The sequence below is a fragment of the Macaca thibetana genome, chromosome 6, assembly GCF_024542745.1.
Source record: "Macaca thibetana thibetana isolate TM-01 chromosome 6, ASM2454274v1, whole genome shotgun sequence".
Classification (NCBI taxonomy): Eukaryota; Metazoa; Chordata; class Mammalia; order Primates; family Cercopithecidae; genus Macaca; species Macaca thibetana.
Window position 1 is genome coordinate 97,572,636 of NC_065583.1, and position 27,348 is coordinate 97,599,983.

Sequence of the window (27,348 nt, forward strand, 5' to 3'; positions counted from 1 at the left end):
AATAATGACTTTTAATGAGGCTCTTTAAGACTACAAGTATAATTTATGATGACTGAAGTGCTGAGCAACTAGATAGACCTGCCAGATCTGCTGAAGCCTCATTGCTCTTCTTATACAAATACAATGCTGACAGTGTTACGGACCATGCATTTAAACGGAAATAATTCGTATCTCTTTTATTCCTACTATATGTATACTCTGACCTTTGAACAAAAAAAATTTTTTTAATTGTCATCCTTTGGGGCAGTCCACTTTCTGTGTCAGTGGCTCTTAACCCTGGAATCCGCAGGCAATTCTGTTCCTGCTGAGTCATCTCCCTCTCCTCTCCTCTCCAATCTTTTCAGAACTCTCTGCTGACCTGGGCTGTTTTTCCACTGCTGACGTTGATGGCACATTTTCCCAAAGCAATTTGAAGCATTTACCTCCTGCTTGATTTCTACGAGGCCATGCCCCTTCCCACTTCCTTTGATAAGGTCAAAGGGAAAAAATTTACATCTGGGTTTCTTTGGAATGTTGTTTTTGTTTTAGCCTAAAAATCAATCACCATAAAACATGTACATATCCAACTAAGACTAAAAAATCTAGAATTAAGGCTCACATGGTCTGATGAAACAAAATCACATAAAGGACTCTGTGGACGATTTACAAATTGTAAGAATGATTAAGTTTTATATCCACATAAAATGCATAGCTCCTCCAGCAAGCACAAAGCACAAAAATACATTGTGTGTTCTGTCAGTTTTCCTGTCAAGGGCCTCCTAATATTAAGTATATGCAGCATGATTTGCTATTACAATATACTTTACTCTGTGGATGTTTTATTAAGTTGATCCAAAAGTAATTGTGGTTTTTCTCATTACTTTTAATGATCAAAACCGCAATTACTTTTGCACCAACCTATATTTGCAGTTCTTATGAGTTTTATTTATTTGTTACAGAATAAAATGTATGTAGTTCTACATATAGACACACAAATTACTATATAGATGTTTTATGTTTGGAAACACCAGTCTTTATATAATGATTATACATAATATAATGCTTTGTGTAAAATTATATTCAGTAAAGTAATTGTCAAAGATATATTCAGATAGTTTTTACACATGTAAACAATCAACTAAATTGTAGCTACTTGAAGTACATGCGAGTGTGATCACCAGCTCACTGAGTGTTTGGCTATCCAAAAGATGCTGACACAATGCCTACCTATACAGCATTCACACTGTGCTATCAAAAAGCACTAAATAACAAACTCTTTCAGGTCCTACTTAAAAGTATGTAATTGTTTTCTAAATCACATGCAAATGATTTACTGATAATTGTCTGTGTTTTCTACTTCATTTGTGCATTGTCACTGCTGTAATTAAAGTATCTGAAAAATCTTTATTGAATATCATTATGCTCTTTGATCAAAAACTTGTATTCAATCTCCATTAACCAATTAATAATGACCCTATCAATTATAGACTAATTCAATTAACCACCACCCTGAATTTTTTATTCATGTAATAAGCCAAAGTCCCCAGACTAATCAAAATCAGGCTAGAAAGGCAAATAAAGAAGATATGTTAATTCTGCTCTCCCAGGGTGATTTTGTTTTTGATGAACTCAGCAGAAAGTCACTTTCAGTAATCCAATAAGAAAAGTGTGATTCTTTTCCCTAAAAGTTTCCAGTGTTTTATATTTTTCTTCAAACATGTTTTATTCCCTCTGACATAGGTCTTGAAGAAATTGGGGAATTAGCCTAATTTGATGCCAATTTTAGTTACTTATAACTAAAATTATTTTAGAATTATTTTTTCAAAACAATTTCAAAATAAAATGCATTTAGGATATTATAAAGATCTGTTCGTTTTTTAAAAAAGGCAAATGCAAGCTTTTAAAAAATATACCATGACTTAATGCAAGAGCATTATATTTAATCTTTATAACATCATTTTATTAACTCTAATTGAGTTTATTAATAAGGTTTATAATTTTGGCTGTTTTTAACCTTTTAAACTTACTTGAGATTTAATGAGATCTTGATAGATGGACCTTTATTTGTATACATGGAGTCTTAGTGAAGCCTGGTTGAGTTTTCTCAAACACTGCTGACAACTATATTTGGAAAGTTCCCCTGGAGCTGATAAAGTATACCTGATTTTTAATGTTCCTATATTTTGGTTATGAGTAAATCACATACATTATTTTACTCGTTCAACTTATGAGTCATGATTGCTGCAGACTTTCATTCCCTTCCCATCATCCTGAAGTATGGGCACAAATTTATGTGCATTGGGATGCCTGTTGGTAACTTCCCAGTCTCTGGGCAGTGTCTCCTTGTCACTACAGTGTGTGAACTGTGACATCTGAATCAGAGTAGCAGTGGCCAAGACCCAGAGCCTGCACCGCAGGCTAGAGGCTCACTGGTCATTTTGCCACAACCAGAAACCTCTTGCTGTAGTCAGTACTTGCCTTCCTAACACCCCACCATTCCTATTTGCAGACAGAATAAACCTTTAGTAATACAAATGTGACAAAGATGAATAGAATACACATTGGATACATTAGCTCACTTAATCCAAAAATATGAAACAATTCATTCAGTAGATATTTCATGAAACATGTAGGCCAGGCACATGCCAAGTAACATGGACCAAGTTGTCTGCCCCTGTGATTTTACATTTTCACAAGAGAAGATTGACAATATTGTGATAATACATAAATTATATAATAGAGAAATAAACAATGGATGTTCAGTTATCTCAGCAAAATCTCCATTGAATGAAAAAAAATAGCAGAAAGCTTTGGATTTTGGATTATTAAGAAAATAAAATAACTTTTCTTTATTCAGAGGAAAACGGCAAAAGTAGGAGAGTCTTGTGCTTTAGACCAGATAAGCTATACTGCCTAAATGTCTGCTGGGCATTTGTAAAAAGTCCAAGAAATTCTTGCAACTGCCTGATGGATGGTAAGGAACAAAGAGGAGCTTATACGACTGGTATGTGACAAACACCAGGACTGCTCTCTCATTTCAAGTTAAGTAAAGGAAGGGAAAACAAGATAATATAGGTCCTATCTTTTAAGTGTGCAGATCAAGGAAAGGATAGAGATTTTTCTAAAGGTATGAAAAAAAATTTTTTTAAGTGAGAAATACTCTATGGAAAAAACAACTAAATTTCAAGAGCATATATGAAAATATTTTTGGAGGCTAAGGGTGGAGGATTGCTTGAGGTCAGGAGTTCAACACCAACCTGGACAACATAACAAGGCACCTTCTACAAAAAATAAAAAGTTAACCAGGCATTAGGTGCAAGCCTGTAGCCCCTAGCTACTCAGGAGGCTGAGGCAAGAGTATGGCTTGAGCCTAGGAGTTTGAGGCTGCAATGAGCTATAATCATGTACTTCACTCTAGCTTAGGTGACAGAACAAGGCCCTGTCTCTTTAAAAAAAAAAAAAAAAAAAAAAAAAAAAAAAAGATATTTCTTCTTTATGATATAATAGAGGAATAATAGAGAAGGTAAGATTAATGCTGATAAAATGAGGGAACTGCTGTATTTTTCCAATTTCCCTGAAATATGTTTCAAAATATAGATTAAAATGTATGTTAAAATTACATTATCAAAAATAAATCTATAATATTAAGGAAAGAATGGAGAAACTCTCTGAGAATGCAGAGAAAAATAAATAAATAAGTGAAAAGGATGAGTGAGAAAAATTTTACCAAAAAAACCCCTCGGAAATAAAAACTCAGCTTTTGGACAACTGGCCTTCTAGAACGAGACACCAAATAAAGCAGAAGCAACACTTTAAAATACAACTCAAGAAAACCTTTTGAGCATGTCTTCTCCTAGAAAACAGTCTGCAGCTTGAATGCACCAACATCGTTCTGTCCAAAGCAATACAAGAAACCTTTATCAAGATGTATCCTGGTGGATGATGATTAATACTATTAATTTCTATAACAAAGAGCAAACCTTGAAACAATCACTCAGGTAGGGGGATAAAGCAAGAAGGAATAGATTATAAAACAAATAGTGTTGAAAAAAAATTTGTTCTTGACTATATATATATATATATACTGTGATCCTATGTCACATTATGTATACACATAAAACCAAGGGGGTTCAGTAAGAACAAGAAAGAATAAAATCAAACTTGAAAGGAAAACTCAGAGAAAATTGTAGATTTAACTGATCTAATCAAGAAAATTATCTTTTAAGCCATACAAAAATATGCAATCACAAAAACAGTAACTGGTACATTTAAGTATAGTAAAATTGAAAACTTGTGCTAAAAATAAAATTAAGTGACATAGCAAATTAGAAAAAAAAATGCAACAAATATAATAAACCATATATGATACTATATAAATAATTCTTAAAAATCGACAGGAAAATTTCTAATCCAATAGATAATGGACAAAGAACATGAAAGAGACTATATGTATATATAATTAGTGACACTGAACAATTAAGAAAGTATAAATTAAATGCCACTTAGTGACATTTATGTAAATTAAATGTAAAAATGCCACTTTTCAATTTGTCAAAAATACACAGAAAGTTAAGCACATATGTTCTCACTTATGTAGAAGCTAAAATAAGTTGATCTCATAGAAGTAAAAAGTAGAACAAAGGATACTACAGACTGGGAAGTTAGAGGGGATGGAAGGTTAGGGAGATATTTGGTAAAGGAAATAAGATTACAACTAGATAGGAGAAATAATTTCTAGTTTTCTATACCACCATCAGATGACCATAGTTGACCATAATATGTTATATGGTTTCAAATAGTTACATGGAGGTTTCTGAATGTTCCCGACAAAAATAAATAATAAATGTTTGAACTGACAGATATGCTAATTACCCTGATCTGATCATTAGACATTGTAGTATCAAAACATCACTAGATTCCTCATAAATATGTACAATTATTATATATCAATTGTTTTTAAAAATAAAATGTATTTAAATGTAAAATTTTATTTAAAAATGGGATTGGTGTGTAAAGAGTTATTTTATATAGTAGATGGAAGAGTGTAATTTTTATGAAGACAAATGAAACAATGTGTATCACATTTCAAATGCCAGGTTCTTAGTATCCATAGGGAAACACTTGCACCAGTGGGCAAACAAATACACGTGAGAGTTGAGGCTGTTTTTCTTCCAATAGTAAAAGAATTGGAAACAAATTAAATGAATATCAGTAAGGGATTGGTTAAATAATTTTCATATTCATTCATGCACATACAATAAGGAATGTTATATAGTCATTAGAAATTACTATTATTTAGGTGTAAAAATATCCGTTGTAAATGAAAAGATACAAATTGTAAGAGTGCATGTATAATATGAGCTAATTTTTTTTTTTTTTTTTTTTTTTTTTTGAGACGGAGTCCAGCTCTGTCACCCAGGCTGGAGTGCAGTGGCATGATCTTGGCTCACTGCAACCTCTGCCCTCCAGGTTCAAGTGATTCTCCTGCCTCAGCCTCCCATTAGCTGGGATTACAGGCACCTGCCACCACATCTGGCTAATTTTTGTATTTTTAGTAGAGATAGGGTTTCTCCATGCTGTCCAGGCTGGTCTCAAACTCCTGACCTCATGTGATCCGCCCTCCTCAGCCTCCCAAAGTGCAGAGATTACAGGAGTGAGCCACCACGCCCTTTCTAATATGAGCTAACTTTATGAAGATATATGGTAATAGGAAATGTCTAAAAATATGAATATAAAAAAGTTGACAGGAGTTAACTATGTATAGTAGAATTATAGTTCATTTCAAATGCAAATTCCTTGTATCTCTTTGCACCAACTAAAACTTTCACTATATGTGTTTATAACTTTTATGTTCAAAAGGCCTTTTCTTGTTTATTTTTAAGATCATTTCCTTTGACCAAGTAACCTTAATTATTTGAATTTATGCTGTAGAAATGAAGAGATATGTGGCCCAGGATGAAAGGACTATGATTGTATGAGAATGTTAATTTTAATAGAAAAATTGAAGGTGGAGGGAGTAAATGTTTTATAATAAGTTAATGATTGTAGTAACTCCTTAAAATGATGTACTAGGTATAAATAAATACATATATATTAAAAATAGAAAATATAAAAATATTTTAATGACATAATTACTATTGAAATATTGAGAAATAAAGAGTAAACTAATTGCCTGCAAATATGGGTGAAAAGTATAACCAACATCTGGTAACAAATAGTATTTTTTTCAAATGCCAAGAATAACAAATTTGTCTGGAAACATATTTGAATTGGGAAGGAAAGCATTGATTATAGCTCATGGTAATACAGACTTGTTTTTTAATCTTTCTATTAATAAATTTTTCTACAGAGCATGTATCTTATAATGAAAAAGATAATTAAAATTTAAAATGTTAAATATAAAATATTCATAATTATCATGTTACCTCCCATTCTCAGTAAAAAATGTGCGGTTGAACTGCTTGCATGATTCTAAATAAGTTCTTTTAAAAATTGATAGTTATAAGCTGACCACAATCATAGGTTGTAGTTCAGATTGACATATGGCACTGTTCATGTTGTAATTACAGGTAATTGTTAAGTACAAAATTATCTCAATTTTGTATTCAGGAAGATGATTCCTGTATATTTGGAATGTCTACAATATGCCAGGTGTCCTACAAAACTCACTGAATGATCACTTGAGCTCAGAACATTTGTTTATTGTACCATACATGTGTTGTACATGGTTTTACATGTGAAAAAAATACCGTAACACACCAATACAACAGAAAGCTTCATCTTTTGACAGATTATTTCATGGTATGAGTTTTTGGTTTTAGTTATTGTATTTTTAATGTATTACATGAAAAAGCAGTTGCTATTTTAAATGTTTTAAAATGTTATTGAAAATTAATTTTTTTTTAGTAAAGGGGAGAATGCAGTAATGAGTCCTAGAATGCTTATGTTATCAGGCCTCAATCATATTGTAAGGATTCCGAACTTTAGATCAGAACTGGATCAGATCAGATACAGGAGCTGATTATTTCAGATGGTTAATCACGTTAACTAGTTGGCCTGCAAATTTGGACTACAAGTGTAGCCAACATCTGATAACCAGCAATGTTGTCCAAATACCAGGTACCATTAATTATGTGCCTTAAATGTAACTGGGACTAACTACAATTGTTTTGTGTAATGTTAAGATAAAACATTCTGTATCGAAATCAAATGTTATCTAAATACTTTGTCTATAAATCAGTTTTCAAATACTGTGCTAGTTAACCATATTAGCTTCAAAGTCCTTTCTGTCTAATGAGTTAATTTTACAAACTCTATGAAGTCATAAAATACACAATTCAGAATACATGATATGAAGGCACAAATAAGAGCATTTTAGATGCAACTGAGTGGCAAAATTCTGTGATGAAACTGGCCTGTGTTCACATTTCTCGCACACTTATTTATCTGTATCACTTTTCATTGTCCTTACCCCTTCAAGAATGTCTCCATGAAAATCAACTTAATTTTCCAGTCTGCCCCATCTTCTTCCAGGGAACTGTGATCAGAATGCTGTGCAGATGTCTGAAATGAAGTTTATCTTTAACTTCCTCAAACAAATGCTCACAGAATTCTATGCCATTTGTCTAAGTTAGACACACTCTAAAAATATTTATGCTTTGCCAAAACATTACAGGATGTTTTACAACAAAAAAGTTTATATTCCCACAAAACTCTCATGCCATACTTTTTTGTTTACTGTTGAATCATTTAATCCTCTCTCCTTAAGTATCCCCCCTCTTGTTTTTCATTCTTAGAGTGAAATAAGTAACTCAATAAGACTTGGAATCTATTTTATCTTTTAATATTACTTTAGAGCTATATCTCCATTGCATCACAATCAGTATTTAAATAGAGATTCATAATATATAGACATTGTTATTTTATTTTATTTTATTATTTATTTATTTTGAGATGATGTCTGGCTCTGTTGCCCAGGCTGGAGTACAGTGGCACAATTTGACTTACTGAAACCTCCACCTCCAAGGCTCAAGCCCTCCTCCCACCTCAACCTCCCAAGTAGCTAGGACTACAGGTGCATGCCGCCACGCCCAGCTAGTTTTTGTAATTTTTGTACAGGTGGGGTTTTACCGTGTTGCCCAGGCTGATCTCGAACTCCTGAGCTCAAACCATCTGCCCCTCAGCCTCCCAAAGTGCTAGGATTACAGGCATAAGCCACCATACCCAGCCCGTTACATTGTTTTTAGTTAACCATTTCACTCATAAATGGGAATTTCAGGTTTTTCAAAATTTGTCAACTTTAAGTGAAGGTAAAATAACTATTTTTGTATGTATCCTGAGATGGTAAACAAAATATTTTATGATCCAGAACTTGTTTCTAGAACAATCTAGTCACCCATTTCCCTGTTTCCATTTCCTTCTAGCAAGATATTCTGAAACAAATATTAAATTTTTCCCTCAGATTTCTTTATATCATGGTGTTACCAAAGTCTTCCATAATACTTACTATTGTCTATATATTGCTATACCTACTTTTGTACACACGATAAATATTATCTCATCTTGTTCTCATAAAGTCCTGTGAGAATTGTTACCCTCACTTTTCAGATCAGGAAGTTGGGAGGTAGAGAGATAAAGTAGTGTGTACAAGATCCTTGAGCCAATTTGGGACCCCAAACCACCCAGTTCCATTAGAGTACGCTGACTCTTAGCATCAAATTCCTTAAGATTGGAGAGGATTGTTTGCTACTTGCCTTCCTCAGTAAAAATTGATGGATATCACAGTGACACTGTGTTTCCTTGACACTGTGTCAAGGAAAAATCCTCATAGAAAAACTAGAGAAATGTAGCTAGCATCTTCTGCTCTGATACATAGTGACATTCATAGCCATGAACTGGTTCTTGTCCATAGAACATAAGAATGAGTCCCAACTCAATTAAGCAAAACGTTTGTTGAGTGCCTGTTACACGTAAGACACATTTAAGGCAGATCCAGACATGAAGTGCATGCAGTCAGTGCATGAAGCCAAATATCTACCCGTGAGCCAGCTCAGTGCCCTAGTCTGCCTAGTCTGCCCTATTTTAGCCAAACTTTGTGGAGGTGAGGATCTAAAAGACCAGAAGGTATTTTGTCCAGCATATTTGCAGCTCGACTTTCACCCTGAAGATCTTCAAGAGGGCAGAGTGGTCCTAGACCAGGGGCAACTATTAAGTCCTAAGGAACGAGCTTTTCTGGAATCATTCGGCATGCTGAACTCTGGGGTTATGTGGTCTGAGTGCCTCTCAGGGTGAGTTCTGTACATGCCCTCTGTCAGCAACCTCATGTTCAGTGTGAGTTGCTGATTATTTTTGTACTGAAAGAAGGTTTGCTTAGGCCTAGTACTCTAAGTTTAATGTAGCAAATTTTAGGACAAAATCCAGCTCTAAACAGATTGCTGACTATTTAAGTGGAGAAGGTGGCTTAACTGGAACAAAAAAGAAAAACATTTCTAGATAGAAAAAAAAAATTGCAGAAGGGGAGCAGTTAGAGTGGGAGAAAAACATACCTGTTGGAAAGAGCCAAGACACACAACTTAGGGAGAAAACATCTCCACCCAGCAGGAAACCCAGCTGGCTTTAAAAAGTACGGCAGAAAAGGGCATGTTAGAAAACTCCTCAATGCATCATCTTAGCTAAAGACTTATAGAAGTTTAGGACCTGAGGAAATTCATCCTGGAGGTGATCATATTCTTGGTGACACTGTTTGAGTTCCTGTGTGTTTGCTGCCTGTGATAGCAAAACACTGACTCAGTTCTTTAAGATGTTTTTCTCCATTTATTGAGTGCCAGCAACATTAAGAACACTTTGAAGAAGAGCAGCTTTGCCCTGCTGTCTGCGCTCAATTAGGTTTGGATTTAGGACAGCAAAAGCAATCTATATTTTAAAGCCCAGACAGCTGAAGAACAGAGAGGAAATTCATGATAAAACACAGGGCTTTACTAATATTATAAATCCAGGATTGTTTTTGTTTGACTTAAATTGCTGTCAGTTTGACGAGTGTGGTGATGCTTTAGAAATTTCTGAAGGAGTCACAGAGAATGGAAAGAAATCATTGAGTGAAGATATAAATGATCAATGAGTAATCACTCACTGAGAAAATGAATGAGTGATTTCTAAGAATTTCTATGTATGGTGGACCTTTGATTTGAATCTGTGATATTCCTTTATTCAATATCTATATTGGGATCACACACCATATTATGTTACATCTTGATATTAAATTCTTCATCTGCAAAGTGTAATTAATATCCTACCTTGCATGGTTATTGGGAGGATTAATGAGGACATACAAGAAAACACTTAGCATAATGTGAGACATCAACCATTTCCTTCCCAGGATATCGTAATTTTGCCATCCTGCATTACTGCTGGACACACAAGAAATTTTAGATAATATAATACATGTTTAGAAAAATAGCCAGAAAGTTTGATTTTTGAAAATGTTTTAATAGAGCATTAAAGGTGGTCTTTTGTCTTAATCCATCATGCAACTTGAGCCTAAAGTCTTTAATACATGTTCCAAAAAGTTAACAAAAAGCTCACATAAATTCAAAAATATTGAATATTCACAGGCTGTGACACATTGGAAACTGTTTCACACCTTTGCTGATGGGCATCTGTGTCACTAAATATGACCTTAAGCTATGCATTCTCTCCAGCTCTCTCTTCTCATCCATGGCCTGTATCTGACCCAGGGCTATCTATTTGTGGCTACCTTACATCTCACAGGATAGAGGACCTGAAATAGAAACAAAAGGACATAGTGGTTGAAAGCACCAAGATCACACGTGGGATCATGACAGTTAAAGATGATAAGATCAAGGATGTAGCAAGGCACTTAGTCATAGGAAATAGGTGGAAGTAAGTGGCTATTTGCAGGAAGACAGAGGAAACCGTAGATCAAGGAACATAAACATAAAAGGTAAAGATCTTACAAGAGTTGTCCACATAGAAAACAAAGTTTTCTAGATTTTTAAAAAATTAGCATTACATAAGATGTAAAAAAATATGCAGGAATGAATTAGAGAAAAAAAAGGGAAAATATCGAACTATTCTATATTGTGTATTCTTTGATGAAAATGTTTCCTATCTTTTGCATTTCAGTTACATTTTGATGATTTTAATGCTTACTGAATTTCCATGGGTCTCATGCCCTTTAAAGTATGTATTTTGCAGAAAAGAACACATTATGAGCATAGACTCTACAAGTCAGGAATGCATGTATTTAATCCTTCTGCATTTTTGAAGAATATTTACCTTCCTCCTCAACCATTTTAGAATTGTTGTTTTCTAAAGGGAGGTTTTCACTGGATAATGATTACTATTACTCAATTATATATTAGTGAATTGATTAAAATTTATGGAAACAGGATTTACTAATGTTCCATTGTGAAAATCTAATACTATTTTTGTTCCTGATGTGGACACAGCTACAATGTTATTTTTATTTTCATTGAAATGACCAATAAAATCAGAAAATTAAACTATAAAGTAAAGTTCTGGCAGGTAGTGATCAATCTCAAGAAGGTCAGCCCAACCACATCTGTTCTATCTCAGTTACAAAAAAAGAAAAAGAAAAAAAAACAAAACTCCTGCACAAATAGATGAATCAGCTTAATATAAAATTAATTGGTGGACTGAGGTGACCATCATTTGCCTTTAAAATGGTCGAAATGGTTGTTCAGGGAGTCTTGAACTACATTAACCCAGTGGCAATATCAAAATTGTAAGCCAATAATAGACTCACTCATTGATTCCAAAATAAAAATAGCCAAATTTTTAGTTTTAGGATATATATAGTTTTATTCTCTTGAGATCAAAATACTTGCAAGTTTACAACTTGGTGGTTGCATTTAAAGCATGTGTTTTTCTTTTTCTTTTTTTTTTTTTTTTTTTTTTTTTAGGTGGATCTTCTTGTTCCAACCAAAGTGACTGGCATCATTACACAAGGAGCAAAAGATTTTGGTCATGTACAGTTCGTTGGCTCCTACAAACTGGCTTACAGCAATGATGGAGAACACTGGACTGTATACCAGGATGAAAAGCAAAGAAAAGATAAGGTAAGTCAGCTAAATCGGTTTATAAAGTTCAGAAGTGGAGGATCACATTACACCCAAGTTTGAATGAATGAACTGCTTATACATCTGTACTGAAAATAATATCTACATATACTGAAAATATAGGTTAAATAAAAAGCTTTAAAGAATATACTGTAAAGGAGTTTGCAGTCTGGTATGTAATGGTGCAACCTAGGGAAAAAAAATGCTTTACTGATAACATTTTCATATTACTAATTGCCTAACATCTGACTATCTGAGATTCACCTAATAGTTTATAAAGTTAATAGAATATTGAATAATTTATCATAAGACATATGTAAATAGTTATTGCTAGAATATATGCCACTATCATTTTCATTATTAAAATAAATTCCTGATGTTAGATAAAATGTTCTTTGGAGAAAAATATTTCAAAGGTTAATGAAATCATTTTTAAACATTTTAAACATTTTAAGAACAATTGTGATTACACAGCTCAACAACAAAGAAACCCAGATATTTTTCTGCTCCATTTCCTTCATTGTATTTTAATTCATAGGTTTATTATTCTTTTAAATATATAATCTACTTTGAATTTCATATATACACACCTTTATACACACATACTGTACATATCAATGCCATACAATTCTTTTTTTAATATTTAACATTTTGAGCATCTTTTCATAGTATCTACTGGTTTCAGTATCTGTAAGACCCTGGAGAATGAAAGTACTCAATGCCTTATCAATGACTAATTGGGATCAGATGTTTGAATATGGCCTCAGTTGGATTAGTGAAATCAAGTTAATTCGTTGCTTAGAATTAAGCAACTGTGCAAGGAATGCTAGCTCTCCGAAGACATCAACAAAAATTATCAGATCAAGGATTTGGGGGAGACTGTAACACTGCTTTATACATGTTAAATATTTAAGTTAATAATTATTTTTATGGTATGTAATCTGTTTACTCCCTTATGGTTATTGCATTATTAACTGACAGAGGTGTTGAAAATATCTTTCTTTCTTCAAATATTCAAGGCAGAGAATTTATAAATTTCCCCAGAAACACTAGGGCTGGAATGGCTGTTTAAGTGATTCAACAGTCTAAATTTAGTTCATACAAAATTTACTTTAGAGGAGATGTGTTTTTAGCTTTAGATTTAAAAAACCACATCTAGTCACATTTTTACATCTCAGAACACACTCATGTAACATCTCAGGACACATGCACATTTCACATGTTAACATCTTAGAAATTGGTGTATCTAACATCACAATTTAATTGAGAGCACTTATTCTTTCCTAGATGAACATAAAATAATGGCATGATTTATGGTCAATGACATCTTAAACTGAATAAATATTGGATATTTTGTAAAATTATTTTCCAACTTACTTTGTGAGCTATAGACAAGTGTTTGCCATGATTTATTGCAAATAACTATTTCAGTTCCTGTCTTTCACCTTTTACAGTAGGCATTCTGATGCAGTGTGTTTCCTAAGATGAATTTTTTTAAACTTCATAAATTATACAGGCTTGAAATTAATTTTAAGACAGATGAGTATTTACTTATCCATGTGTAAGTTTCAGTAAACAGCATATCTATAATAGTGAAATCTTTATATAGGTTAGGGAAGAAGCATAAAGAAAATTATGGTTAAACCATTAAACTGTTCAAATGCTTTTTTGTCTCCATTTATGTAAAAAAGTGATTTAATATGTGAGTAATTTTTCTTATAGACTAGAGATTTTCCTGTTAAAGTGTTTTTATTTCATTATCTCAATCTGAAACTTACATAAACTTTTTGTGTCAAGTTGTGTGATAGTGTTACTCAGGTTTTCTATCTCTTTGCTGATTTTCTGTCTACTTGTGCTGTCAGTTACTGAGAAAGGAAAGTGGAAATTTTCAACTGTCATGGATTTGTCTCTTTCTTCTTGCCATTACATCAGTGTTTACTTGATGTATTTTGAAGCTCTGTTAATATGTACATAAACAGATTCTTAATGTCCTTTTGATCAACTCAACCCTTTTTCATTAGAAAATGAACTTCTGTACCCCTGGTATTTTTTGCTCTGAAATCTACTTTGTGTGATATTAATAGATATTAACTCCAGCTTTCTTTTTACGAATGCTACCTTAGCATATAGTTTTTTAGCATTTTTCTCATCCTTTTACTATTAACCTATTTGTACTCTATATTTGAAAAGTATTCCTTCTATGCAGCATATAATTTGATCTTCTTTTGGCCAGTCCGACTGTCTCTGCTTTTCAAGTGGAACATTTATAAAATTTATATTTGATGGGAGTATTAATGTAATTGTATTTAAATTTATCATCTTACTATTTAGTTCCTACTTGTCACATCTATTTCTGTTTGTTATTCCTATTTTTGCACTCTTTTAGATTAATCAAATTTTCAGTGATTCCATTTTAATCATGTTTGTTGAATTATCAGCCATAACATTTTGCTGTTTTTGTGATTGCTTCAGGATTTGTGATACATATTTTAAACTTTTGAAATCCACCTTCAAATGAATGTTAAAGCCCAGAAACTTACCTCCATAAACACAAGCAAAATAGATTATAGCTATCAATCCACATATTTAGGAACTATAATTATTATAACATACGATTTGGACATGACCAAAATAATTCTTTTTTAAATTGATGTGTCATACTTGTACATATTTGGGGGGCTACATATGATATTTTAATACACATATACAGTGTGTAATGGTCACATCAGAGTTATTGGGATATCCATCACCTCAAACATCTAACCAAAATAAATATTATTGTTAAGAAAAAGTAGACTCTACTAGGCAAGTTGGAAAATTGTGAAAGTAGATTGATGCATACTATTTACTAAAAATAATGTGAGCTGGAATTCCCCTGTGAGACCATAAAGCATGCTATTATTTGTATAATGTAAAAATTTTTAATGAAAGCATTTTTATGTTATAAATATATGACAATTGGCTAAACTCAGCCAATTTAACTGGTAGTTTTAAAAAGAAATCTGACCAGTTTGTTTTTAATGTTGTAACTAATTAGGCATAATGAAGAAAAGCCTAAGATAAAAGCCTAAGTTTACTATTTACTATTGAAGAAGACAACTGACACCAGTAAACTGTAGATAAAAATTCAGTAATTAGTGTTATTATAAGGAAATCTTTTATGGGGAAGAAGCAATTACAGAGCGTTAGATCTCTCCATTTTTATGTAGAAAAGAATTTTATAAAACAAATGAGAAAAAGTATTGCCTAAGTTATTTAAATACTTGAAAATGTTGTCATTTTATATGTAAATATACATATATATCAATAAAATATGTTTTTGATAAGTATCAAAATAACTTTTGCTTTACTGTTATTACTGGTTCTACTAGCTATTTTGCGTATCATTTCATATATCCTTTATAGATGCGCTCTTCTGTTTAAAAGGGCTCAATACTACTTAGCAATTAATTTTTTTCTGGGGCTGAGTAAGCCATCTCCTATTGATTCTTAACATTATTTTTGTCTTGTTTTCCATGGTTACTTTCCATAAGAGGAAAAAAAAGTCTTCAATATTTACAAGTGCCAATTCAACCACAAGCTTTCATCCAGACAAATATAATAGATGAATTGAATGTTTCAGGGCAAAACATGTGTCTGTGAGATGTTTTATAGATGTACTTTTCAAACAGAAATATGTATAAACAAAAGCTTCTAAGTCTTCTTTTGTGCCATTTGTTTTTATTGACTGCTTGCTTTAATAGATTTTGGGAGTGTGGGTGTGGAAGTCTGATGTAGATCCAGACACAAGATTACTTCAGAAAAGTAATCTGAAAATAAATGCAATTTTCTAGGTTTACAGTAAGTGGTATAAAACTCAAAAAATGTATCAATGGCCTTTTTGTTTTTTATTAATCAGAATGACTAAGCCTCAGAAAAGCAATGCCATACACACACACACACACACACAGAGGAGTATTTACATATATGTAATAAACATGTGTGTGTACACACACACACATGCCAAAAGTCAATTGAAGAAAAATAATACTCTGTTCTCCTTATTGAGATGTCAGTTTTTGAATACCCTCCCATAGCATTCACAAGAATTGCAGTTTACTTTAGTATTGTTTTTTAGCTAAATTCCACATTAAATCTCTTGTAATTGAGCCTATGATGACATTCTCATTACAGTGCATACATTTGTGTTTTCCCCTTACTAGTCTACAGCATTTTCTAACATTTAACTAACTTTTATATTTCTCTACAGCATTAATTCAGGTACATTTTTATTTGAAAGTCAAATGTTCCTTTGCCCTTATGAAAGTGACATTTGTTTTATACACTTGGAGCTGTTTTTTACCACATTTAGCAGGAAAACTGCAAAACTTGACAAACACTTTCAGTATTTAATTTTTCACGTTATAAGCCAAAGTAAAGCAATAATAAATTTCAGGAAGAGTACTTATATGGAAAAATTAGAAATAAAAATGGGTTTTCTCATCCAGTATATTAGTCATAACATCATAGTGTTTAAATAAGTCTGAATTCACACCATAGGAGCTTTCTTTTTTCAGGAATAAAGAAGCTGGTAATACTGTATTTCATCTTCCTCCATAAAATTATCCAGGGTTTTGTAAAAGCATAAGTTGGAAAGTTGAAACTTTACCTGGATTTTCCAAAATAAAAAATAAAATCCCCTGTTTCCAATAAGACTTTCTTGGTCCTTAAAGATGAATCACACATATATTCATCAAGAAATAAACTGCAATATCTTGGTGAACTCTCTAATTCAGTAGTTACCATAATTGTCTGATTATAGCACTCATGGGGAAAGCTTGTTTAAAAATACATATTTCTGGGGTCCTGCTTCAGACTCTCTGGAGATGAGCTGGAAATCTAAATGTTTACAGAGGCCCCAGCTAATTTAAATAATAAGCAAGTGTGTGAAAAATGACTAATTGATGCCAAAAACAAAATTAAATTTTTGAAACTTAGTGTAGTTTTCTGTTTTTCTAGTGAGAATGGAATTTATTATTATTCCTTAGGACTTTGGCCTCTAATTGGTCAGAGGAAGTCAATATGAATCAATGTTTCTAAAAATAAGATTAAATTTTAATAAGTTTGCCAATTCCCTTATGAAAATCACAAAGTAAACACTAACTTTAAACAAATTTTAAATTGAAATAATATATTTAAGTAGTTTAGGATGCAGATTAGATGGGGGGATCATCTAGAAGGAGGTGAAATTTATATTCATTCAATTTTGTATTCGATTGGCAGACTCCATGTGAGAAAAAAATCTGAATATGACACAATCTCCCAGTCTAATGAGAAGCTTAGTAAAGGTGGAAAAACTTTGATTTAATCTGTTTATTTTGGAAAGTCAAAATATAACCTACTAGGTATAGTATTTGATAAAACAACTCTAGGGAAGAAGTAGCACATAGATTATGTCAGTTTCATACAAGTCCATCACTCTCCAATAGAAGAAAAGAGTCCCTGGTCCTTTTCAACCTCCTTCCCTTTCTCAACATGGGTGTGAAAAATAGAAGCAGCAACATCATCAGTCCTCATTAATAAAGCTGTCAGCCGTGGTCTGTATTGAAGGATATATTCAAATTCAACAGTAATTACAGATGTCACAGAGCATCCTGTCATTTCTGCTGAAGTGAGTAGTTTTGGAGAGCTGAAATTAAATTTGAATGTTTAATACCTTGAAAGTCCAGCTCATGGGTAAGGCAGAGGTCAGATGAGTAGTCAATAATAGTCATGCTGTTCTTTTGAAATTTGATCTGGGTGTGAAACTCAGAACCTGAAGAATCCCTTAGGAGGTAAATAAAATGGAATCGGCAGTGGCAATCACAGAGGAAGATGATAGCAGGGGAGGGGAAAGCAAAGGGAGTGAATTATCTTTCAAGAGGGAACAGCTGCATGTTTCTGAGCAGCAGGATCAAGGACAGTTTCTCTCCATATTACTTGGAGACCATTAGTTTCATCCATTCAGAGTCCTATTACTCTTTTCAAATAAGGCAGGGAAGGAAAGAAAGGAGGCTGCTTTTCAAAAAGCAATTTCCAAAATATACATGGCTTTTTACAAAACACTAGGATTCAGTAATAGCAAGTGAAGTGTGCCCCTACATGATAGAAATTCATGTAGTCACTTTATTTGACTTACTTAAATATTTGGTGGCTGAGTGACTTAATTGAAACTAAAGTTAAGAAGACAATCATGTTATTTCAGAATTGTCTAAAAATAAGGACATTGTTATTTATTTATTTTAATTTGCATATTTTTAATTTGTGTGTGTACGTAGGTATGTATATTTATTGGATACATGAGAAGTTTTGATACAGGCATGCAATGTGTAATAAGCACATCATGGATATTATTTAAATAAACACCACTTGGTATCAACTGCTATTCAGAAGTTTCTCTGCTTTTCTCCTTGTAATTTAATATTGTGATACCTGACTAGGATATATGCTGGTATGCCCAAAATAGAATGGGATGCTTGTCAATTTTGCTAAGGCCTCTGACCAAGAATGAAATATATCAGGAAATATCTGAGTACAGAATAATTGATTTAGCAAAGTGAATGCAGTTTGCAGACCTAGGTCTGCCTGCTGCGTTGGGAAAGGACAATCTAGTTAAATAAACTGAATTCAGAAAGCAGCATATTGTCATCAATGAGTAGTGTGATAGCAGTTGTTAAGGTACACAGAGAACATAATAGGGACCCACTTATCAGAATCAGTTGTGAAGTGGAGGCCTGGGGTCAAAAACAAGACAGAAAAATGGATGCAAGTCCACGAGCAAATAGCCCTGGGTCTCCTACAAAAAGTATTATGCTTCCATTTCCATGTTTAAGCTCCAAGTGTCCTACCTGCCCAAAGATATTTGTTCTCAGATCTAGGGTAAAGAAGGATTTAAGAGCAGGAAAGGAAGGAGAGAACAGGAGATGGGGCTTATGGGATAGAGATGATCAGAGAGAGGGCTAGCGCCCAATGTAAGTGCAACTATAGAATGGAACAACTAGCTACATGCTGAAAATAAAATACAAACCAGAGTGACTCATTAGCGCAGGAACAACCAGAAACCGTTCTGTCTGAAGGAACTCAGTGATTTTAAGAAGTCATTCAGTTTATTTGGAAATATCAATGGAAAGCCAGTTGTCCTTCTTTAAGGATTAATTGTGAGATTTCAAAGAAAATCCTTTGTACATTATTTCACATTTTCTAATATTAAATACTGTTGATGTAAGATATGCAGTTAATTTTGGTCAGTGAAGCATTTACTTTTTTTTATGGCATTTGGGTGTTTTAACCTTCATCATTAAAAAATAAAAGAGCAAAAACAGAATTCTGTTTAACAACAATTAGGTGGTAGAAATAAATATACATCAGGCAGAAAATTCATAAAATTCACCAATATTAGGGTGGGTTGGGGGCAAGGAGTAGGAAGAATATCCCTACTGCTATGATGGTTATTTAATGATAGATAACCACCTAGTACAGATGCTATGAAACATCATTCTCAATAAATTTATGGAGAAAGAAGAAAACAAGTCAGGATAATACGATAATAATGAGAAAATATATGTTTACTGTTTTTCTTGCTAATTATCTTTTGTCTCCAAAACTCAGAGTTACATTTTCAGGGAGTTTGATAAACTCCCTTAAAATTTGAAACAATATAGTTTTTCTAGTTAGCACATGTTCCCACAAAAATGAAAAAAAAAAAAGTGTGAAAAACACAAGGAATATGTTACATAGCAGTACTATCAAAGTAAAATATTCATAAATGAAAAATAATAAAAATGTTGTTACATGTTTTATTACCTTACCTTTCCCAGTGCTCAAATGCCAAAAAAGTTAAAATCTTCTTATTGTTATCTTCTCAATTTTCCATCACTCATCAGAAATCACTAAAATTGTGTACACTTAAAATTCTGAATATCTCATGTTTATGTGTGACTTATTTATTAATAGACCTAATTGCATAATGACAATATTTCACAATGAAAAAAATTACTCATGCTTTTTAGGTCATTCTTATACTACTACTGTGAAAAATCATCAAGTGTTAGCCCAACTGTGACTCTATGCATTGATTAAAAATGCTAACATATTAAAAGTATTGATTAGTGATTAGCTCCCCAGTAGAATGATCAAGGCTATCAAACTTTAATAAATCATTTAAAATTCAGTGAAGTTGTCATTCATTAAGAGGTAGTGATGAGCCTGATGAAAGCAGGAGATGTTACCTGAGAGAAAATTAGTATTTTTAATAGAAGAAACTATGATGTTATTTTAGGTGAATCTGATCATTTTCTTTCCTACTAGGAAAACAAGTACTTGATCAATCTAAGTATTACAGAAACTACGTCATTATTTTGATCGTTGAAGTATGCATTAACCATTGACTAGTGGTGTTAATCTGTTTTGTATTACTATTAAGGAATGCCTAAGACTGGGTCATTTGCAAAGAAAGGAGTTTTATTTGGCTCATGGTTCTGCAGGCTGTGCAAGAATGGCAACAGAATCTGCATGGTTTCTGGTGAGGCATCTGGAACCTTCATTACTTATGGCGGAAGTCGAAGAGGGAGCAAGAGAGAGAGGAGAAGATGCCACATTATTTTTTAACAACCAACTCTCCTGTGAACTAATAGAGCAAGAACTCATTCAATACAATAGGGAGGGCACCAAGCCATATGTAAGGGATGTGCCCCCATGACCCAGACACCTCCATCTAGGCTACACTTCCAACATTGAGGATCGCATTTTGACATGAGATTTGGAGGGGACAAATATCCAAACTACATCAATTAGAATACAGCAAAAATTTGAACCCATTTTATTTCTAAATAATCACCAAACAACTAATATTTTGATTGTTTATTATATGCTAAAAAATGCTCAAGGACATTAGTTTTGCATGATACATATGCCATTTTTACTATCCACCATCACACCATCAGCTGCAATATGTTTAGCAATTAAGTCTCCCCTTTAACACTTTCACAATGACTTAATTAATGTGGCAGTATTTTTCTACTTTTTCACAGTTTAAATCTGAAAAAGAATAAATGATACCTGTCATATGTCCATGTTTATGGGAAACTATAAAAAGATTTCTGAATCTGCCACACCTTATAAAGTTAATCATTTGACAGTGATTTTTATGTAGTTCCTTTGGTTGAATCTCAAAGAGAAACTGTGTTAATATGTATAGAGCACTCTTGGGACAAATACACCTGTAATAAGCCCTCTGGGGACACTTATTAAAGAGGGAACCCATTTGTCATCATCAAAAAGTTTCTGGCGTAATTTGAGACACAAAACTGATTAAAAAATAACTTTAACAAAAGACGGATTCAGTGATTATACCTGTGTGAAGAGGCATTCCTCTCAGTTTTTCTGAAGCTGTGAGCAGAGGACCAAACTCAGAAAACAACATAAGAACTAATTTCCTTATTTCCAATAAAATTAGAAACAAAATCAATTTTGAACAGATAAATGAAATGTCTGATACTTAATAATAATTAAAGGAAGACATTCCTCATGTATGAGTGAAAATAATATAACTTTTATATAACAAAATTACACTTTTATTTCTTTTCTTCCTTTTGGTAATACTTCAATAGCCATAAGTAATAGCAAAGTTTAATATTCCCTTCTGAGATCAAGTGTATTTTAATAATAATATACCCTCAACTCCTTAAGAAAAGACCTAAAATTTAGCTTATCCCAAAGAAGAGTTAGTGACTGCTCAGCTTAGGTCTGGCGTTCCTCATGTTCTTCATATAGTGTTGCCAGATTTGGCAAATAAAAATACCGACACCTAGTTAAATTTCAATTTAGATAAATGATACATTCTTTAGTGTAAGTATATTCCAAATATTTCATCTTGCAATCTTGTTTCCAGTTAAGATCTTCTATGTCTTGCAGCTGGACGATGGTCTACTAAGGATACTCAGGAGAGAGGATAAAGGAGAATGACTACTTTCTGTGCCTAGGCAATACACACTTATACTCACACCTAGGCACCCTGCTTCAGCTGTACAATTCCACTTTGCTACCTCTGCATCCATCTCCAGGATTGTCTTCTCTCACTCCCTAATACTCTTTTCTCCTCATCACCAGTCTGGCTTAGAAATCATATGACTGAGTGCTTAAATCACTTCTGTGTTCATACATAGAGCTCAATATTAAGTCATTTCTGACAAGGATAGGATGAAAGGGTGAAACTCTTCAATGAGACTCAAAATGAGGAAAAGTCTCCTAATATGGCAAGAATTACCAAAACACACCAATTTCTCTACTGCCACATCATTTATATACCTACCATGAAGGGTAGAGTCAGGGGTAAAGTCTCAAATTGTTCTGATGAGATGGAAAATACCTAGTGTGATTTAGGATGAGAGTTTGAGAGATGAGCTTTGAACTCAATAGAGAGGCGAGTTGCTCTGTACTTTTATAGAAAAGAGGAAAGGCATTTCTACATTTCTTATGTTCGACTAAAAAGAAAAAAGTAGATGCCTTTACTTTCCGACTATTCCTGGTAACATCTCCTGGAGATGTCTTTGAAAAGCAGATGATTTCTCAATTCTACTTTTTCTGTAGGAATATTCCTTATGGCAGTCAAAATCTGAGTAGTGGAAGGCAGATAGTTTAAATATATAGCCACAGTTTAGAATGGCATATTTTATGTTTCATAAATCTTTATAGGCAATCATCCTATGTGATATATTTCCTAAGATACTCTTATTATTTAAGGAGACTTTCATCATAAAAGAAGTTAAATATGGTGGTGTATCCTACCTACTGGCTTTTAGGTTCTGCATTCTAAATGCCAGTAAGCTTGGGGAAAGGAGGTTACAGTCAAGGAGGATGGACTCTTTGCTTTGATTTTTCACTACGTCTTTTTCTCAAGGTCAAGACCTAATAACAAAAGGTAACATGAACTTCTTAGTGAGCCTCTTTGGGCTCTTTCTAAAGAGCTACCAGCTCTCTGCTTCTTAAAGCCAAGGTTATGTAAGAAAACAGTCCATACAATGAATGAAGATGGACACTCTGCCCCCAGTCCCTTTTGTCTCTCATCTGGCTGAGTAGGATGTTGGCAAGTCTTAGCTCAACTTGTCACTGTCACAGTGCACTAGGGAATCACAAGTATTACCTACGCCAGCTTGCCAGTAATAGACAAGTTGATATTACTGGGGAGAATAGGACCCCCTAATCCCACATCTTTTTAGGAACAGTTGAACTCTTCTATGCAAAGTCAGAAGTTAAATGTTCTAAAAAATACTATTAAAATGTGCTATTTTCTCCTCTTTTCCCATACTCTCAAATTCCAGCGGATCTAAGAAAGAATGAATTTTAGAAAGCTATCACACAGCTGTCTTTCCCAATGAAGAATTATGTTACTCAACCAGCTTTCAGGTCAACTACATGGAAACCAAAGATAATCTGGCAATTTAAGCAGCAATGAAGGGCCAGAAATGTGGACTTTTATTGCCAGGGTAGGGAAAAAAACACATTTGCCTATCTTTTGGCCAATTATTATTGGAATCTTTCATTGGTGCATTTTCAGAAAAAAAAAAAAATCTAACAGAAGGAGCAGTAGAGTGCAAATCATGCTACAGGAATTGTAAGTGAACATCAAATTTGTGGTGTAGTAAAGAATTTCTTGGGATATAATTAGAGATTTATATACACTAGGAACATGAAGCAAAGCCAGATTAGTTCAGTGAAATGTAGTATTTCTTGAAGCCAAAAATCTACTTTTATACATAATTACAATAGACAGCAAACTTTAGAGCCACAAGAAATTTCTTGAGAGCAACAATGGGAATAGAAATGATTTTTTTAGAGAACCCATATATTCATTTTAATGGTTTAAAATGAATCATGCCCTGGTGAAAGAAAGACTATGGAACCTGTCCCCATGTTTTGTTTTTCACTTCTCCCATCAAACAAAAATGTTCTATAATTAGATTTTTGAAGTTAAATAGGCAATTTGAAAGCCTCAAGTAATTTCACGGAGAAATCTTGAGAAACAAAGAAATCTCTGAAGCAAACAGGGTCTAGATTTTTCAAAGGGTTTATGGAACAAAACATCATTTTAAAAGGGATATAGATAAAAATTAATATCCAATATGAATTATGGTGCAGAATTATTATATCTCTGACCATGCACAATACCTTTCAGAAAATCTGACTGCAGTTTCTTAAGGGATTTCAAAAGAATCCCAAGTAGATAGACAAAGTAGTATTTCTCAAAGGACCTATAAGCTTTTATGGAAATGATATTAAAGAAATACAGGAGAACAAAGAAATTGAATTTTTTGTTACTGAAATATGCAAGAGGACGAGTAACACCAGTTGTTTGATATGCTTATTAGGTTTATGCTCATGAGAATAAATATCATCCAGAAATTGAAAATAAGAAGAACAAGTAAAATAGAGGGAGTAGAACCTAACAGTAGAAGGTTTAGAAAGGATACTCATGAGTCAAAATAATTAAATTTCAATGGACTGTCCTTTCAGGATTTAGTCAAAGAATCAGAATAGAAAGTAAGTTCACAATTAACTTTAAAGCCTGAATGTCTGTCACAGGCTGGCGCATGATGTTGGGGAAGTTGTAGATACAACCCTTTCAGACAATTGAGGTTCCTTTTCCAACTGTCAGTGTTTCAGACAACAAAACTTAGATGAAACCTGTAGCCTTTCAACACCAATTACTCATTGCGAAGTTCAGGATTCCCCAAACCCACCCTGACTTTTGACATCAATTGCACATTCTCAGTTCCCCAAGATCATTCTCTGGTTTGATAATTCAATAGAAAAACTCACAAACACAATTAAAATTATCATACTCACAGTTATAGTTTATCACGATGAAAGGATATGGATACAGATCATCAAAGGGAAGAGGCATATGGGGCAGAGTCCAGGAGGGTCCAGGCATAAGCTTTCAGTTGTCTTGGAGACTTCTGGAGAGTACTAAGTTCTCTCAGCCATGGTATGTGACAATAAGCCCAGAGTATTGCGAACTAGGAAGCTCACATTAGCCTTGGTATTCAGAGTTTTTATGGAAGCTCCGACATTTAGACATGGTTGACCATCTGTGTGGCTAACTTTAGTTTCCACCCTTTCAGTGGTCAAGCTGATCTGAAGACCTCACTGTAACCACAATGTTAGCATGGGCTATCTGGTGTGGCCCAAGGCCCCCTGGGAAACAAAAACACTCTCCTCAGACAGGCCATTCCAAAGGCTTAGAAATTACCTTCAAGGAGCTGAGGGCAAAGAACAGACTCCTCCTTGGGTAAGGTTAACATCTAATACACACTCCTGTTACACACGGTTTTGTAGACTGTACACTGATCACTGGAATGACATGTGTCTGTAAACGCTATGCCTACACTGGATTTGACACATCCTAAACTCTGCAGAAGAACTGTTCAACAGAGCAAAGATTTGATGGTCAGCAATTTACTTCAAGATAGTACACACAAGCAAACTCAAGATTAAGATATGTCTAGATATGTGTTTCTTGCAAAGAAGACAAGATGATCAACTCCTTTTGGATACAGAAAAATAAAGTGATTATCTAATATGTTATAGTTAGTGGTTGATATGAAAACAAGTCCTCTTCACATTCGATCTCTTATCTATAGATTACACACATTATATTTTCACAAATTGGGACATGTAACTTTATCCTTGTCTTTGGCTCTACTTTAAGGTCCTATGTATACATTTTGGTTGAATTTTTTTCCATTTGACTTTCACCTCCTGATAGATTGTTTCGGTTAGCTATGACCTTATTTCACTTGCAGATTTGGAGGGTAATGGTTCTACTCAGGATGCTATGGGATGGAAGACACTGTGGCAGCTCTTTATTCCTTTCTGTTGATGACAATTTGTGCTGTAGTGTTGTTGGGATGCCCTATAGTGAAAACCGACCCCCCAGTTCATTCTGCAGGCTGATGATCAATGGAGACACGTGTTAACACAGTCTATTGGTTCCAACAGAAACCCCTACTTTTTGGGTGACTCTCTTAGAATATAATTCTCAATATCACTATTTTCCAAAGAAACACTTTCTAGAATATTGAAATTTACCTGGAAATGAATTTCTTGTTTCCTTATTACATCTAGAAGAATGTACTCATATTGAGGCTAATTTTGTTACAGAGTTTCATTGGTTTAGTGGAATTGATTGCAGAGAAAAACATCAAGAATAATATACTGGACATTCAATCATGAAATGGTTTCAGGATGCTGGTAAATTTTCCTAGAAAATTGAATTCACTGAATGATAGCTGCAGTCTATTTTGGCTAAAAGAATTAAACTTCGGTTTCAGACTTTTTATAGCCAATCACTCATAGAAGTTTCATAAATGCAAAGCTTCTAATAAGATTGGTTTAATATGATATAGATTTATACCAGTAACTGAAATGTTTAAAAATAATTTTCTACATATTTTAATATTTTTTACTTTTTAATTAAAAAAATTGATTTTTGAAATGCTTGCATATAGGGCAAAGTAAAACATAAATTTTAGATTAGCCTAAAATATTACTGACAATCTAGCTGTAGAATTAGAAACAATGAAGGCTCTTTCCCAAACTATTCAAATGGAAAAATGTTATGTTTGACATGATTCATGCATACTAATTCCGTGAAAATGTTCGTAAGACTTTACATCACTTAAAGCGTTGATTCAAGTTGTAACTCTGAAATTTTTGACAGCCAAAAAAATTTAAGTAATGTTGACACTCAGTATATAAAAATAAATTTTATGATCCTGAACTATAAATTAATAAGCATCTGTCCCTTATGTCACCCACAAAAATCAGAATTATATACTTATATAATATATAAATGGTTGCTTTATAAAATAGATACAAGTAAAAAAATTGGAAAACCCTCACTGAGGAGAAATTATTAAAATATCCAAAATCTACTTGACCATAAATCAATCAACTATAACCCGAAATGCAATATAATTATTCTACATTTTACACTGCATTGATAGAAATACTGTATCTACAACAAAGGTGCACTCTATCTTTTGAGTTATTCACAGTATGTCTATATTCTGTGTCGCAATAAATACCACACTTTCATTGAGCCATAGTTCAAGCAAATGTTACCCAATGGAATGCAATCAAGATTACAGGTCTGAAAATCATGCAACATGAAGAACTTTTTAAGGAACCATGAATGTTTAGCCTAGAGCACTGAAGCTGAGTTTTTGAGAGGTTTGTGTCAATTATTGTTAAG

General features: G+C 33.3%; 1 protein-coding gene across 1 annotated transcript in view; it reads left to right on the forward strand.

Moving 5' to 3' along the window:
* EDIL3 (EGF like repeats and discoidin domains 3) overlaps positions 1-27,348 on the forward strand; it is a 456,634-nt gene that overhangs the window by 421,943 nt on the left and 7,343 nt on the right. The window contains exon 10 of the mRNA XM_050795163.1: positions 11,922-12,077. Coding sequence (XP_050651120.1) covers positions 11,922-12,077 — 156 coding nt within the window. The remainder of the gene's footprint in view (positions 1-11,921; positions 12,078-27,348) is intronic.